This window comes from Acipenser ruthenus, chromosome 19, assembly GCF_902713425.1.
Source record: "Acipenser ruthenus chromosome 19, fAciRut3.2 maternal haplotype, whole genome shotgun sequence".
Taxonomy (NCBI): domain Eukaryota; kingdom Metazoa; phylum Chordata; class Actinopteri; order Acipenseriformes; family Acipenseridae; genus Acipenser; species Acipenser ruthenus.
The window spans coordinates 19392772-19408685 of record NC_081207.1 but is presented as its reverse complement, the minus strand read 5'-3'; the positions used below and the strand labels follow the sequence as shown (position 1 = coordinate 19408685).

General features: G+C 39.7%; 1 protein-coding gene across 2 annotated transcripts in view; it reads right to left on the bottom strand.

The window, feature by feature from the left end:
* LOC117424795 (Wilms tumor protein 1-interacting protein homolog) overlaps positions 1-15914 on the bottom strand; it is a 58556-nt gene that overhangs the window by 22488 nt on the left and 20154 nt on the right. For both annotated transcript variants that reach the window (XM_034041498.3, XM_058992568.1), the window contains exon 2: positions 3763-3864. In XM_034041498.3, coding sequence (XP_033897389.3) covers positions 3763-3864 — 102 coding nt within the window. The remainder of the gene's footprint in view (positions 1-3762; positions 3865-15914) is intronic.

Below are 15914 nucleotides of genomic sequence, written 5' to 3'. Positions count from 1 at the left end.
TTATGCACTTACTATGGGGAACTTTCATAAGGGGTTCCTACTAAGAGGACTCTTTGCTACTGTGGCAGGTGCCTTCGGGATGAAAAAAATAAATAACTAGATTCAAGCCCTGGTCTATTATATGTATATATATATATATATATATATATATTTTTTTTTTTTTTACTTATTTTCGGTAGCACAGTAAGATTTAAAAAAAAAAAAAAAAAAAAATCCCAATCCCAGAATGTGCAATTAAAACATTTGGCCACGGCACTGGTGGCAGTGTGCGCTATGCTGAAATCCCATAAGATGTAAAATAGGGAAATAAAAATAAGCTAGTGTTTCTAATTGTAAAGAAGTGCCTGCCTTTACTGGGGAAGGGCCAGTAAATACTACTTGGCCAGGCTTTCACAGACAGACCCCTGTATCCTTTAACTGAACCCCTTGCCAGGACCCAGCCAGCGCCAAGAGGACACAGAGAAGTCTCCCTTGTCAGACACTCCCCATCTCTGAACTAACAAAGCCTGTTTATTACCTGCAGACGCCTCGGATGGAAACAATGCCCTGAACCCCTGTTATTAAGAGATGCCAAGGAGAATGTATTCATTAAGCTGTGGATTTCTAACAAGAGTGGGGAGGGTTCAATATCACCGGCTCACTGTAAAGCAAGTGCAGGCACTGCTTTTTTCAAAACCACTGTTACAGATTTATTTTCTTTCCCCTTTTCAAATTATACTCACAAACATCTAATCTGTGTATTTAACTAGATAAGGGAAGGTAGGCCAACAGGATCCATTTACAATCCTAAGGTCACTCGTGGTAAGCACAGGCAGGAATGTTATCCCTTTTAGAAACTAAACAGGAGAGATAACCAAGGATTTCTCATATCAACGCTAGTAGCATTTTCACTGCTTATTGCTTCCTGGTACCCAACTACTATTTATGCTGTAGGTCAGACACTCAGATTGTTTAACTGCAATCTGACCTACAGCACAGGAAGTGATGAGGTGATTAGCCTAATGTATGATCTACAGCGGGGGTGCCCAATAACAGTCCTGGAGGGCCATTCCACTCCAGGTTTAACTGGTAAAATGATATAATTACCTACTTCAGGGTCTGGATGGAGGTTTAATTGGTTCAATTAAACAATTTAGAACAGTGTTGGGACAAGGAGTAGAAAGGCCAAATTTGGCCACCCTTGATCTATAGCAGGCAAAGAACCAAAAGATATTCTGCACAGCAGAACTGAAGCAATGAGAATGATTGGTCATTGCAGCTCAAGCAGGCTCAATTCTGGGGAGATGTTTCCTCCATTTGTGATTGATGATAGAAACTGGTGCCAGGGTAGGGGTTGCGTGCATGCAAAAGAACAGCTGTGTAACTCAAGCAGCCTCACATGGCAAGGCTGCATGTGAAGGTGGTGTAAGTGCTCATTTCTATAACCTTGATGATCTAGACAAATAACATTAGAATCATTATGTTTTCAAAAACAAATAATTGACTTAAAAAGGCAGAGTAATCCATGTTGGCACACTTCAGCTGGAATGACCCGGATGCCAGTTATAGGTAAGAAAATTGACTTTTTAACCTTGGTTACCACTATTTAAAACCTTTATATATATATATATATATATATTATATATTTAAAAAAATGTTATTGGGGCCCCCACTTGACGCCACATAGACTCTCCAGAGAACAGAAAATGAGTAAAGTGTTCAGGTGGGGTTCTGCTGCATAGGAAGACGAATTAAAAGTTAAAGAAAGTTCAAATTAAAATAATAAAAAAAATAAAAAAAACCTTTTGATTAAAAAATAAACTTCACAATGAGGAAGTGCTAATGTGAGATTGTATAGACATCTAAGGGTTTTACAGTACCAATTTTCCAATACTGTCAAATATGAAAACTCTTGAAAAGAAACAGCCCCAAGTATATGAGCAACAAAACAGCTACCTCCCAGGTATTTTTCTATTGCTCCACACAAGACCCATTCAGTGTTTCTAAGTAAACCCAGCGTGCCTATGCCATGTGAAACACCAGAGGTCAATATCTTTAACGACAGCTCATGTGGGCTGTGCTAATTGGCTGGTCCTCTCAAGCCCATTTTTCATTTTAATTGTAAAGGAATGCCCTCCTGTTTACCTAGGACTCAGGCCAAGCATGCCTCTGTGATAAGCAACCCTGGTACAATCAGTCGCTCCCGTCTGATTTAAGGCCCTTGTGAGTGCTGGGGGACAGCATTCCTTGCATATGTACCACAAACACAAACATGACCTTCAACTCGGAGGCTGTAGCGCAGGGAAACTCCAGCAGGGGGCTGGGGTGGGGAATGGTAACGATAAGACATTGTAGAGCACTTGAAGACATGCAGGTTTCACAAAGAGTGTGTTTAGTCACGCATGAGTCTATGGTGTAACAACGCCAGTTATTTTGAAAGTGCTAGCTGGGGAATTACTACCAAAGTCATTTACTCTTCGAAACATTGTATGTACACTGCTACACTTTTAACTTGGATGTACAGAAGATAGTTTCCTTTTAGATTTTATACTTTTAAACTGCAGCAGCCTCCTTTTAGTGATTCATTCAGGTGTCCTGGCAATCCCACTGGAAAACCACACGGCCAGGAGTACATTTCAATAAGAATAAAAAGCCATGGATATTAACTTCAATAAGTCTGAAAACAGGTCTATCTAGAAAATTCATTTTCAGTAGTTTTTCAAAAGCAGGAAATGTACTTCTCTAATTACATTAGACTATCTTAAACTCCAGAATGGGCACCCGGTTTCTGATTTACTACCAGTATTGACATTTGAACCAAAGTTGCCCAGGTCATGGGACCTTGCCGCCAGACCAGCCATTTTCCTGACAAAGTTTTGGAGATAGTTACTGTCCGCAGCCCTCCAGCAACACTCAGACACGTTCCCTTGCAGTGAGCAGCCAGCAGTTGATTAGGCTGAAACCACAGCAGACACCAGCTGGCTGCAGCTGGGGGGGGGGAAGGGAGGGGGGTTTCAAATCTTTCACAAAGAATAAACTATCTAGTGTCTATCAAGGAATTGCTGTAAAAAAGTCTATTGTGTGCTCATTAAAGACCAACTTGGCTATAGATAGTAAACAGAGTTATTTTACTTAATTTCTTGTTCTTTAGATTGTTTAGATACACCTTGCATATCTCTGTTTCAGTCAACACATGCTGGGGAATTTTTAGAAGTATAAAGGCACCTCAGTGGCCACATCACAGCTTAACCCTTTGACACATTAAATATTACAAATAGTTGAAGAAAAACATTTAAAAGTAGTTTTGGACACACAAATATATTTCATTGATTTAAAAAAACAAACAAAAAAAACACACTACTACAACACACCATCTCCTAGCCTCATATGAGGCTATCGTGCATTTGCGTCTTCCATATGTCCCCCATATAAAAGAGTAGAAGAGTTTTGTTTTTTTTTTTTTTTTTTTTTTTTTTTTTTTTTTTTTAAAACGTCCCCCATATGAGGTCGCCATGCATGAAAGGGTCATGTACATCTGGTACACCAGAGTCGAACCATTAACCTGCCCCCCTGCTAACGCTCTGCCAGCAATGGATTTAAGGAATACCACATCCGAGGAATTTCTCAATAGGACTGATAATCATTTCATGCAGCTATAGTCATGTCAGATTATCAGGGACTGAATTTCCATATGGTCCAACCCTAGTTCATCCTGGGGGCTCTTTATTGAGGAACGGCCCGGTAGTCAATCAGTCAATGTGCAGTAGCAGCGGATGTACTCACCACAGGAGCAGCAGGTGAAGCAGTTGGTGTGATAGAGGTTTCCCATTGCCTGGCATGCCTGACTTGCTCCATACACTCCCTTCCCACACTTTATACAGATTCCTGTCAGGTAAAGAACAAGCAGCTTTTTAGTCTATTTCAACAGGAAAAACAACAATAAACAACCACCATACACTTGTTTCCACAGATAACCCCGCCGAAAAATATTAGTGCTGGTCCCTGCAGAATAGTATAACATTTTAATAAATAAAGTGTACACTTAATAATAATGTATGAACAGTTCCCAATCAGCTAGCAACTCACAACCCCCCACAAACATGCATTATATGTGTAAAAATACAATATGCATGGGAGCTGTAACAGTACAAATGCATATGTACTGTAGTGCAATATGATCATTTAATACTCACGTGTGACTTTCCTTTTTATTTAGTGTATTTGTACTAGTCTATAGTTTTACAGGCTAATGGTTACACCAACTGTACTTTACAGAAGACATGTTTCAGAGTAGGGTTAGCCATGCTCCGGCTCAGGAGCTCGGAGCCAGCTTCAAGACCTGGAGCCGGAGCGGAGCTGGACAGTTTTTTTTTTTTTTAGCTGTACTCTGGAACCGGAGCGGAGCTGAAGCTGGAGTGCTGCAGCCGGAGTGGAGCTGGATTCAGGCTCAGAGTGCTCCGGAGCCTGGAGCCAGAGCCGAGGTCCTGGAGCTGCGCCACTCTCTCCTACCTCACATTAAACACGCCAATATATTAAGTCCAGTTTGCTTGAATTAACAGAATATGTAACTTCATAGGTATTGCTATGTGTTGGGGATGATGAAATAAAAGCAGTTCTCACACTAGCTATTAGTAAGGAACACATTATTTTTATTTTAATCATATGACACCTTCCCTTTCTTAGTTCCAGAACTGATTCTATCATCTCAGGTGATTCAAGCGACCTGCTTGGTATGTGGATTCTGATGCGGTTTGCAGTTAGACGGGACGAAACTAAACAGTGATTGGTAAGTACATTTAAATGCTAGTTTGCTGATGTAACTATATCAGCTGGTTGAAGTAATTTGTTTTCTGAAGTGTTTAGAGCTGTGGTAGAATAAGATTGATTGATTGTTCTCAATGCAATCTTTTGTAAAACACTTGCAAAAAGGCGACAAGTATTTTCACGTATTTTGAACCAAACCCTTGCTCTGCCTAGATTCACCTAATGATGTCCTGACTTTTTATTTATTATTTATTTCTTAGCAGACGCCGTTATTCAGGGCGACTTACAATTGTTACAAGATATCACATTCTTTTTACATACAATTACCCATTTATACAGTTGGGTTTTTACTAGAGCAATCTAGGTAATGTACCTTGCTCAAGGGTACAGCAGCAGTGTCCCCTACCAAGGATTGAACCCATACCTCTCCGGTCAAGAGTCCAGAGCCCTAACCACTACTCCACACTGCTTCCAAAAGTTGGTTGCCGGTGAGTTAAGGTCACATGCTGGAGTCACGGCCCCCCTGCACCTGAACTGCCACAGAAATAAAGATAAGGCCTCTTTCTGACCAACCCAAAAATCACCTGACTCCACACACAACTTCACTACTTGTTTATTTAAGATGATAAACCTGTTTTTCATACATTAGTGTATTAATTGTGAAAGTCTCCAAAGCTTATTTATTTAATAAATAAAATTGAGATGAAAAGAAAGTTGCATTTATTACATTAAAAGGTATGATACCAACCACCCTCAAGAAAAACAGTTTCCGGAACACTGTTGAGCAATGCATACTTGGGCATTGTGGGTACTTTAAAACAAGAACGAATGTCTACATCACATGCTGCCATTATTTTTGATCTGTGGAACTGTACCAAAAATCCGAAGCAGTTTCTTGCAATGACATGCCACTTTGTTGACTAGAAGTGGAATTTAACTGTAAAATGCATAGGCTGCATTCCTGCTGATGAGCCTCATACTGGGGAGAACATTGCCTTCTCTGTGCAAAACGTGCTGGACTCCTTTAACTTAAAGTAAGTGGTATGTGCTGTCACTGACAGTGGAGCCAGTGTTGTACGTGCTGCAGTCTCATGAAGTTGAAACGCTGCTCTTGTTTGGCACACAGCTCACACCTCTGCCTACAGCAAATTATTTTTCCTAGGGAAGGAAAGCAAGTTTCAGTAAAATAAATCTCTTCAGTGATTGGAAGATGTCGGTCCATAGCTCCCCTTTTTAAGAAGTCATTGAGTGCTTGGCATTCTTATGCTAAGGTGTATCTGACTGAAACTGACCGACTGACTGGATCTGAACCACAGAAAATTCCAAGGGACTGTGTTACAAGATGGAACTCAAGCTTGCCAATGATTGAAAAAGTGGTCTAGCAAGCAGAACAATTAGAGATTGCAGCTGTGAAACTGAAGAGACCAGCACTAAACACTACTGCTGAACAGAAGATGCTCCTAGAAGAAGTGTGAGAGATGCTCAAGCCATTCCAGGAAGCCACCACAACTCTCTCTGGAGCATTATTCAGCTGCATCTCTCATAGTCCCGACAGTGGTTGGAATTCACAGAGCCCTTGGAAAGCTTGAAACTATATCTGAATCTGGCTTGAAGGTGAAAGACTATCTTTTGAGACAAAACTCAACAAGGTTATCAAGCTTAGAGAATTGCCTTGATTGTAGATATCAACCTTCCTCGTTAAAAACCTGTATCTTCAACAATGAGCAAAAAGAAGCTGTGATCAAAGGCTCGTCTGTTTTATGTGGACTTGCTCAAAGTGATCCAGTTCCACCCAAGAGAGCACATACATCTGAAAGCATCTATGAGCTTTCTGACAGCAGCCCTGAAGACAAAGATAACATGGAAGGATCTGCTTTGCACAATGAGCTGAAGATGTACAGTGCCTATAGAAAGCCTACACCCCCTTGAACTTTTTTCACATTTTGTTGCATCAGTGCCTCAGAGTTTCATGCATTTAAAATGAGGATTTTTTCCACTTATCTACACACCATACTCCACACTGTTAAGGGGAAAAAAGTTTTTATTGAGAAAAATTATATATTAAATACAAAACTGAAAGATCATAACTGAATAAGTCTCCACCCCCGAGTTAATACTTGGTGGAAGCACCTTTGGCAGCAATTACAGCTGTGAGTCTTTTGGGATAGGTCTCTACCTTGGTGCTCATGGGTGAGTCTTTGCTTTGAAATGCACTACCCAGCAGAAGGAACCTACAGGAACTGCTGAATTTATCCTGAAATCATGTGAATCACTACAATTTAACACAGGTGGAGGCCACTTAACTTGGTGTGTGATTTTGAAGGCGGATTGGTTACACCTGAGCTAATTTAGGATTGCTATTACAAGGGGGGTGGACACTTATCCAACCAAGCTATTTCAGTTTTTATTTTTAGTTAATTTTCTACAAATTTCTAGAATATTTTTTTCACTTGGAAGTTGTGTGGTAGGATGTGTAGATAAAATTAAAAAATATATATATATATTTATATATGCATTTTAATTCCGGGCTATAAGGCAACAAAAGGTGAACATTTTGAAAGTGGGTGTAGACTTTCTATAGGTACTGTATGGAGCAAAGAGGGAGCCTTTGGACTCCTGCCCTTTGGCTTATTGGAAGAATTGCAAAGATTCATTGCCTTTGTTGGCACAGCTGGCACATCGTTTCTTTTTATGTGCCTGCAACATCAGTGGAAAGTGAAAGACTGTTCTCCAAAGCAGGGGACCTAATCACAGATCGGAGAACAAGACTGAATTCTGCAGATGTTGAAAAAAAATTATTCTGATAAACCATAAGGACTGAGAAAGGGGAAACTGGAAAAATCCACTGTGTCAGACAAAGTGAGTAACTGCTAGAAGGCACCATAACTGAACATGAGTGTACAAAAATAGGTCAAACTAAATGGACATTTTGTATGCTTAATATGTTGTTAGTATTTCCAATTATTAATCTCATATAAATATGTTCCTTTCTCTAGTATTTAATATTTTACTTACCCCTAACTTAACAGGAAAAATATTTCACAGTTTTTTGTTTCTCTATTTATTATACAGTGCACTCCATTTATAAAAGAATTACTGATATAAGAATCAACCGCATATAGTGATCAAAACCACTGGAACAAAATCATTCCTATACTAACCAAGTTAAACTACTCCATTTGTAAGAATCAAGCAATCCGCTTATAAAGAATCATTTCAGGGCAAGCTGACTGCATGCGATACAATACTGTATCAAGTGCAATGACGTGTACAGCCAATAAAGCAGTTTTTTAATTAGAATTTGATCACATCTTGTGTGATTAGGCACGTACACAGCGTGTGCAGTATAATCCCTAGTCCGCAGCAACCCCCAGTAGAAAAAAAGCAAGTCATGCAGTTTGTGTGTGTCGACATGGCAGGAAAAAAAGACGCGTGACTGCATTGTTCAGGTATTTTTTGTGTTCTGTTAGTGAAAATGTGTTTAAATAAAGTGAATACACATTCATTGAATACATACCGAGTACAGCAATGTTATTGTGTGCTATGTATTTGGAGGAAGGGGGGTTGCATAGTGGCGCGGTGAGGGGGGGGGGGGGGTTGCGGAGCTTTGCATCTCCGCTTAGTGAAAAACAAGTGAAAAAAAAGCAAGCCACAGATGCTTAAATGCAGTGTTAGTCCGGAAAGTAAAATACTGTACTGTAATGTCATTTTAAATTCAAAAGGCCATTACACGTAACACCGCACGGCAGTTAAACTAGGCACCCTCACAAGACGATCGCTTCTCAAGTATACTGTAGTAAAATAGGATTCTGCAGCCCTGAGTAAACATAATTGTGATCACATAACAAGTTGCTTACCCACGAGGACTTACTTTGATTGTTTTGATGTATTGTCCTCAGTGATTTGAGCACCATTGACCTTTGTATACTGTATTTAAACTGCTGATGCACGGAGGCACGCTTTTGCCAATTGTCATCATATTGGTCTGCTTTTAAGAATCAACCACTTATAAGAATCAAATCATCCAGGACGGATGTGATTCTTATAAACGGAGTGCACTGTACTATTTTCTAGTTTGTTATGTTTGAACAGTTAAACATATATTTCTATGGTGTAAATATGTTGATTTTGTCAAACAGGTACCTAAAAAAGTTGCACAAGAAAATAAAAGTGAAGCTTTAAAACCAGATTTCTATATTCTTATCTCTTTTACTCAAAAACAAATCTAAAATGATCTTGGAATATTTATAGCCAAGCAACATCAATTAAAAAAAAAAAAAACTTTAAAAATAATAATACCATCCTAGTTTGCACTATTTTCTGCGGCTCTGGAGCCAGCCTGGAGCTGGAGCTGACTACCGGAGCCACTCAGAGCACTGCCAACCCTATACGAGAGCTCTATAGAGGCCACTGGGATGCTTTTAACTTGAGTTTTTAAAAGACCCAAGAATGTGATGAGAGAAACAGATAATGATATACAAAGTCATTTTAAAACAAGAATTCATAAGAGAACTCTGATTTGTCATACATACAAAGTTTCTCTTTAGAGTGGCAATATATTATTATTATTGGATTATAGGCAAATAATTGTGAACTGGCAGGTTTTTAGCCAGAGAATAAAATGTTTCTACAGTAGTACAGAGAACCTGTGGTCCTTGTAACAGTAAATGCCACTTAAAGAAATCCCCCAGATTAGGCTACTGCAACTAACCATTCCCACACCCCCATACCATAATACAGGACAACCCAGCTCTGTGCCTGCAAGCTGTAACTGCTATTTTAACCATCCATTCCAAAGATAAGTATTCTCATGCTAGAAATCAATGCTAAACTACAACCACATGCTGCCATTTCAAATTTACTCTGGCTGCCAAACCATTTGGCCCTGGAGGGTGGTTCACTGCCAATATATTATATATGTTTTTTTAAGCTTTAAATAGTTGATTAATTATTTACATGTTTAGGCAGTTCAAGTCCAGCATTGCTATTCAGCACATTGCCTCAAATCCAGTAAAGTAACTGCCCTGGGATTGAGTCCTATACTATATTGAGAATAGGCTGGGGAGTTGAGCTACAGTATACTCACAAGCACATTACTGACTTGATTATAGTGATCATATCATTTGTAACTTATATGCACTAATTTAAAATAACCTTTTTGATGTGTAAATGTTAGGTTGTCAGTGTCCTGTATTTTTGGACTGTCGATGGTGTCTGTTTTATCAATTTCTGTTGCTTGCTTGTCTTGAGGGATCCTCTTAAATCAAGTCCAATTATCTTTAGTTTGAGTAAAGTTATCATGCAGCACAGAATTTGGTCAGCAGTGATAACAGAACAGAACCCCAATGTGAACAGGATTCAAACTCAGCTTCCATGACTCCCCTGCACTTCAAGCTCAGGGTCTTAATAGCTAAGCCATTGAGGACTCCTGACTGGAATTATCAATTACGTATTATTTATTTTGTGTGTTATTTACTGTGTGTAGTATTCTGAGCAGAACGGAATCTGTTTTTGTCAGTCTACAGTATATCTCATGCATCTCTGGGCTGCCTTGCTCAGTTTGTGAAGTTTTCCTCTGGCAAAAAATGAAACCATTAAGCTTTGGGGATTGAAACAGCACTGAGGAAATCATGAGTATAAACCACGCCAGAGGGTTTTTCTTTCTTGTCCCGAGTGATGAATCCAGTGAAAAATCTACTGCCAAATAGGCTACTTCGTTATCCCCCACCACCTGAGAGTCAAGTAAAGAATATTTTTAAAAAGGGCAACGTGCATGTTTATAAACACTCACTGAAGTACAGTTAAAAGGATCTCCAAGCCTGCATCTGTGGCAGGGAGCAAAGAGCATTCACTGTTACTAGGCAACACAGGTTACCAGATGTAAACAAAAACAAAAAAATAATAATTAATAGATGACATAGAAACTTCCAGCCAAAGACACAGGCTTTATAACGCAGACAAATGAATTTTTGCAGTTGTTAATATTCTGTAAAACAAAGAAATTCTTATAGCAATGTTTCAACAAGAAACGAAAGACAACTATCCGATACAACTCAAAGCAGGAGACCAGAGACGGGATTCAGGTGCTAACAAAACTACTTTATTAATTAAAACAGGGTCCATGTTTGGGTCAGGACCACATCACAGAACAATAAATCCTTCCTCCTGTCTATCCTAAAAACTTGCTCACTTTCTTGCTTGCTCTTTTCCACACAAACACACAAGCTCCAGCTCTATCAGTCCCCTCACGCACAGAGAAGAGAGTGGACCACTACTCTCATGGGGGGGGGGGGGGGGCCTGAAACAATACAGATAACGTGAATGCACAGGACCAGATGAAACAAAAGTCTGCTAACCTGAACCGACCGGGTCTCTACAATATATTGAACTTACATTGATGAAGAGATATTCTTTACATTTTCATTTAGTGCTCGAGTAACTATAATTATTTCGAGTACTTTAACCCACCCCTACTGGAAACACACACGTCTATTACACCGTAATATACACAGTGCAGTGTTCTGTATGCTATTCTGTGCTACTCTATATTCTGAACATTTTAAAACGAGCCCATTGGCTTTATGCCACGAATGTTTACATTTGCTATAAGATATCAAAACCAGATACCCGAACACATTAAGGTACTGTACAGTAATCTACTACTTCTTACAAGGCAGTACGGAGCTTGCTGTACTGTAGAGAACTGCATTCTTCAGACTTTTTTATTTTTTATTTAATCCTTTATTAAAATATCATCATCCAAGTCAACATTTTTATTTCTTTAAATATGTGGCATCAAGGTTTTCTAAAGTTCAAATGATATGCAAGAGGCATAGAAATAGAAAGTATTTTGGTGGTCACAACGACAAAAGAAAGGAAAAAAGATCTGATCATTAACTTTTATATCATAACTTGTGTGAAATTAGCAACAGGTATAAACATGTTATTGAAATACCTTGCCTGAAAGGGAAGACACTTCAGGAAGCTGTTCTAATTTGGATGTGGGGTTGAAGGGCAGGGTCCACTGCCCTAGACTGGCACAGCCGTCTGAATGTCCACATGCTCTGTCCAGTCCAATGATAGGACAGCGCTCGTTTTGGTTAAAGCAAACACTCGTTCCAGTCCAAGGTCGTATTCCCCCAAGTCACCAGGGTGTGTGACCTGGCACACGTATAATCATATATTCGCAACTCAAATCAAAGCCAGCCTTTCTTTCCATGTCCTGATAACAGGTATAATAATGCAATCTGTTGACTGAGGTTTCATCAACGTTCCTTCTGTGATTAGAATAAGGTCAGCCGATAGCGCGATCACACAGAAGCCAATAAAAATGGAGCTCAGATTAGAAGCACATCTTTGGAGGAACAGGCAGCAATTTACTTTTTGTATTGATTAGGAAGGCCTGTAGTCACCTTTGTATAGTGTGAGCTAATGGCCTGCAGAATTCTAAAATTCAATGAGTCATTATGACAGGCTGACGTTTCTAGGTTGCTCATTGCAAACACGTTATTGAAGGAGTGATGGTCAAGGCAATCTAATTTTTATATCTAATTTTGATACATTTTTGCCCTTGGTTTTCTGCTGCCTCAATCCACTTACCGATCAGGAGGACTGAAGGGAAGACCTTTTCACTTGCTGAAACCTAAGCAACAAATGTGCCAACTACTAAACACTGGAGGTGAGGGACCAGCCTGTTGTCTCCCCCTGGTCTTGTGGGGTGCAAAAGCTAATGCAGTTCTCCCTGTACTAACGTTCTCCCCAAGCAGGATCAGCAACTCGGTGCCAAGGGGATTCGAACCGCGTTCTCAAGATTTACCTGGAGCGCGACACAGCAGTGCTTTAACTTATAGCCTTTTCACACTTCCACACCGGAGCCGAGCTGAGCCGGAACCAAGCCGAGCCCACCCAGCGCGGGTCGGGTATGTTCGCACTACTGTTCAAAGTAGATGCTGCACTGTGGAACGTGAAGTCAAATTCAGTGGACAGGCGCACAGAGGAGTGTACCTAAGAACCGTACATTCAAAATCAGAACACGTTTATTTGAAAGAGTACTGTATGTACAGTGTTAGATGTTTACATTCACGTATTCTACATCATATACAAAGTAGTAGTACATGCAGAAAAAATAAAGGCAACGGCAGGACAAATACATTTTAAAAAAGCCTTTATACATGTTTTGTTATAGTTTTGCATTTAAATGGTTTAAAAAAAAAATAAATTAAAAAGGCATTCAGAGGACGTCCAGAAGGACGCCATTGATTACAAAAAAAATAAATACGCACCCCAACACGAACATATATTTCATGAGGTTTTTCAAATCAAGTAACCTTATTTGTATATAAAAAACGACAATAGAGTCAGCCAGTGTCATCTTACTTAAAGGCACTCGAGCTGAAATCGTAAAGTAATTTAAAAGTAGGCTACAAACGTAGCAGTGGACTGTCTCTCTTAACTAGAGCTACCGGGAATTTACGCTGCATGAGGTTCCGGGGCTGTGCTCCGGCACAAATTAAACACTGCGCAGAGCGAAAGAGTGTTGTGAAAACATAAAAAAAAAAAAACTGTTTGTATTTGTTTTTCACATGTTTCTGAATGCAAATACAAACTGAATAATTTAATTTCATATTTTTTGAACAATGTCAGTAAACACTTCAGAAAAATAAATTTAAAAAGTAGGCCCATTAAAAACAAAATCTAAAACGTAACATATTTGAAAGATAGTTTTCTTTACAACTTGTTTTTATACATGCAATTTTAATATACAGTATTTTCTTTCAAATGACTATCGGTCGTGGCAGGTCTGTGACCAAGAACTGCGTCCATTAAATAATATTTACTTTTTTTTGCGATCTGACCCGCTTTGTTGTTGTTATCTTTAGTTTTTTTGTAATCCTGTTTTGTTTTTATTTTTTCACAACACTGTTTTGCGCTGTGGTTTAGTCCCGTATTTCTCAATTCCTGTGAAATCTTTCGGTAGACTTTATTGTTTCAGACAGTACAAGTTAACCCCGCCCCAGCCTCCCCAGCACCGAGCAAGTACCAGATATCTTGCGAGGCCAGAGTTTCACGGTTCTGGCTTGGCTCGACAAAATGACAAGTGCGAAACTAGCTGTACTGTGAGGGCTCGGTTGGGCTGGGCTCGGTGTGCAAGTGTGAAAATGCTATTAGTGAGCCACTGCAGACCCCTCATTTACCACCAACATTTATTTCACAAGTTCAAGCAACATTATAACCTGTATTGATTTCTTAAATTATTTTAAAATCAGATTAAAAGTTGTTACATTACTTCCAGGTCGATTGATGCAGGCTAGTTTCAGAAACAGAATAAAGGGTGACAGTAGTTCAGATTTTAAATGTTGTTATGCAATTCCTAATTAACTGCAATTACAATGTAATTGTAACTGTAGTTCAATCTTGGCACACCCGCGTAACAGTAATTATACCGTATACTGTCATTGATCGATTACAGTTTAATTGCAAATGTATTTGTCATTTGATCATTATTCTTGTATTTAGGGAGATTAGGGAGGTAAAAATATCGACTCAGAGTGGTTCGCCTCACCACCCAACAGTGACCCCTACTGGACAGGTGACAGATGAAGCCAGGTGGACCCAACCCAGGCTGGGCCATTGCCTTAAAGATTTAGTAATAAGAGGGAATATTGGCTTTTTTTTAGTTGCTGGTTCTAAGGGGAAATAGCTGAATAACACATTATACAATTTCAATGAAAAACTGTATTATTACTATGTAACAGGGCAAGATCTGTGCTGGCTGTCTGATGCATGCATGATCCTGCAGGAGGAGCTCGGGAGCCCTGAAGGGTCTGCCTGTCAATCATGGCAGTCACATGGAGAGATTGGGTAAGGGCTCTCTCTCTCTGAGTGGTCGGGAGGCGGGCCTTGAGGGGTGCTCTACCTATAAAAATAATGCTCCGCTATTCCTCAGCCCTGCCCATATAGGAAGAAGGACAGCGGGAGCTCTGGTGAATAACTCCAACAACAAACCGCCAGCGTCTAGAGATAAGGGAACAGACAGGCAAGCCAAGCTGAGGAAGACAGCCTGAACAGACTTTATTATTTGAATTATTATCATCTACGGCCCCAAGGGGGACGTGAGTAGTTTGCGTGGAAACCTTGGGCAACCCTGGCACAAGTACTGTATCGCAGAGCATAGGCTGAAGACCCGAGCCGTACGATTAGCAACGGTGGGGGATGCTGCAATAGCAGCACCTTTTATTTGTAGTTTTGTTATTGCGTTTTATTTTTCTTTTCTGCTTTCGCCTTTTGTTTGTGATATTTTAATGCACTTGTGTGTATGTGTGTGTGCACCCAGTAAACTCCTTTACCATTGTTGGTATTGGAGTGAGCCAGCAGCCCAGTGCCACCTTGTGGCGAAACTAATAAAGTACACCCCTGCGGGGTGTTTAAACATTTAACCTACTGTGTTGTGTCCAGTGAATTCCCCACCCTCCCACATACTATTATTAAAATTTAAAGGTGCCCAAAATGCATACTGTGCACTCTTTTGATTGGATTTTTTTGCCTCTTTGTTCAAAAAGGAAGTATAACAGACAGTAAGGTTAAAACTTTGTCAGGGAATTAAACAGATGCAGACTCTGTCCCCAGGATTTGTTCCAGAGGACCACACCCTCAATATTTCTTTTAATCCCTTGGATAATTAGCAGGCTCTTTTTTTCTTCTCTCTTCTGTAATTAAAATAGTACTGTAAGCCTCTAGGGAGCGATACATCTGACTCACTGATATTACTAAGCTATCTGTAATGCAGGCTACAATTACCCACAGAAGCAGCAGTTCTCAGTGTTAAAATGTTTGTATCCTAGATTCTCTTATGCATGACTACGTATACTGTTTCTACATCATTGACATAGCATTTTCAAATCTATTAAAATCAATAAAATCACCGCTAATGGAATCACAATACAGCTCTGTAGGAAACATTAAGACAACAACTTATTGTTGTCTTAAGCCTCAAGTATGCAGCTACTGTAAAACTTCAAAAGTCACAATATGGCAGCTATATTAAATCGGTGGTCAATTTTATGGTCACCAGAACATTTAGCATATTTAAAAGTCATACCTCAAAACAGAGTCCTGTACGGGTCCAATTCTTACAACCCGCTTCCGATCCGGACATGCTACTACAGGACACG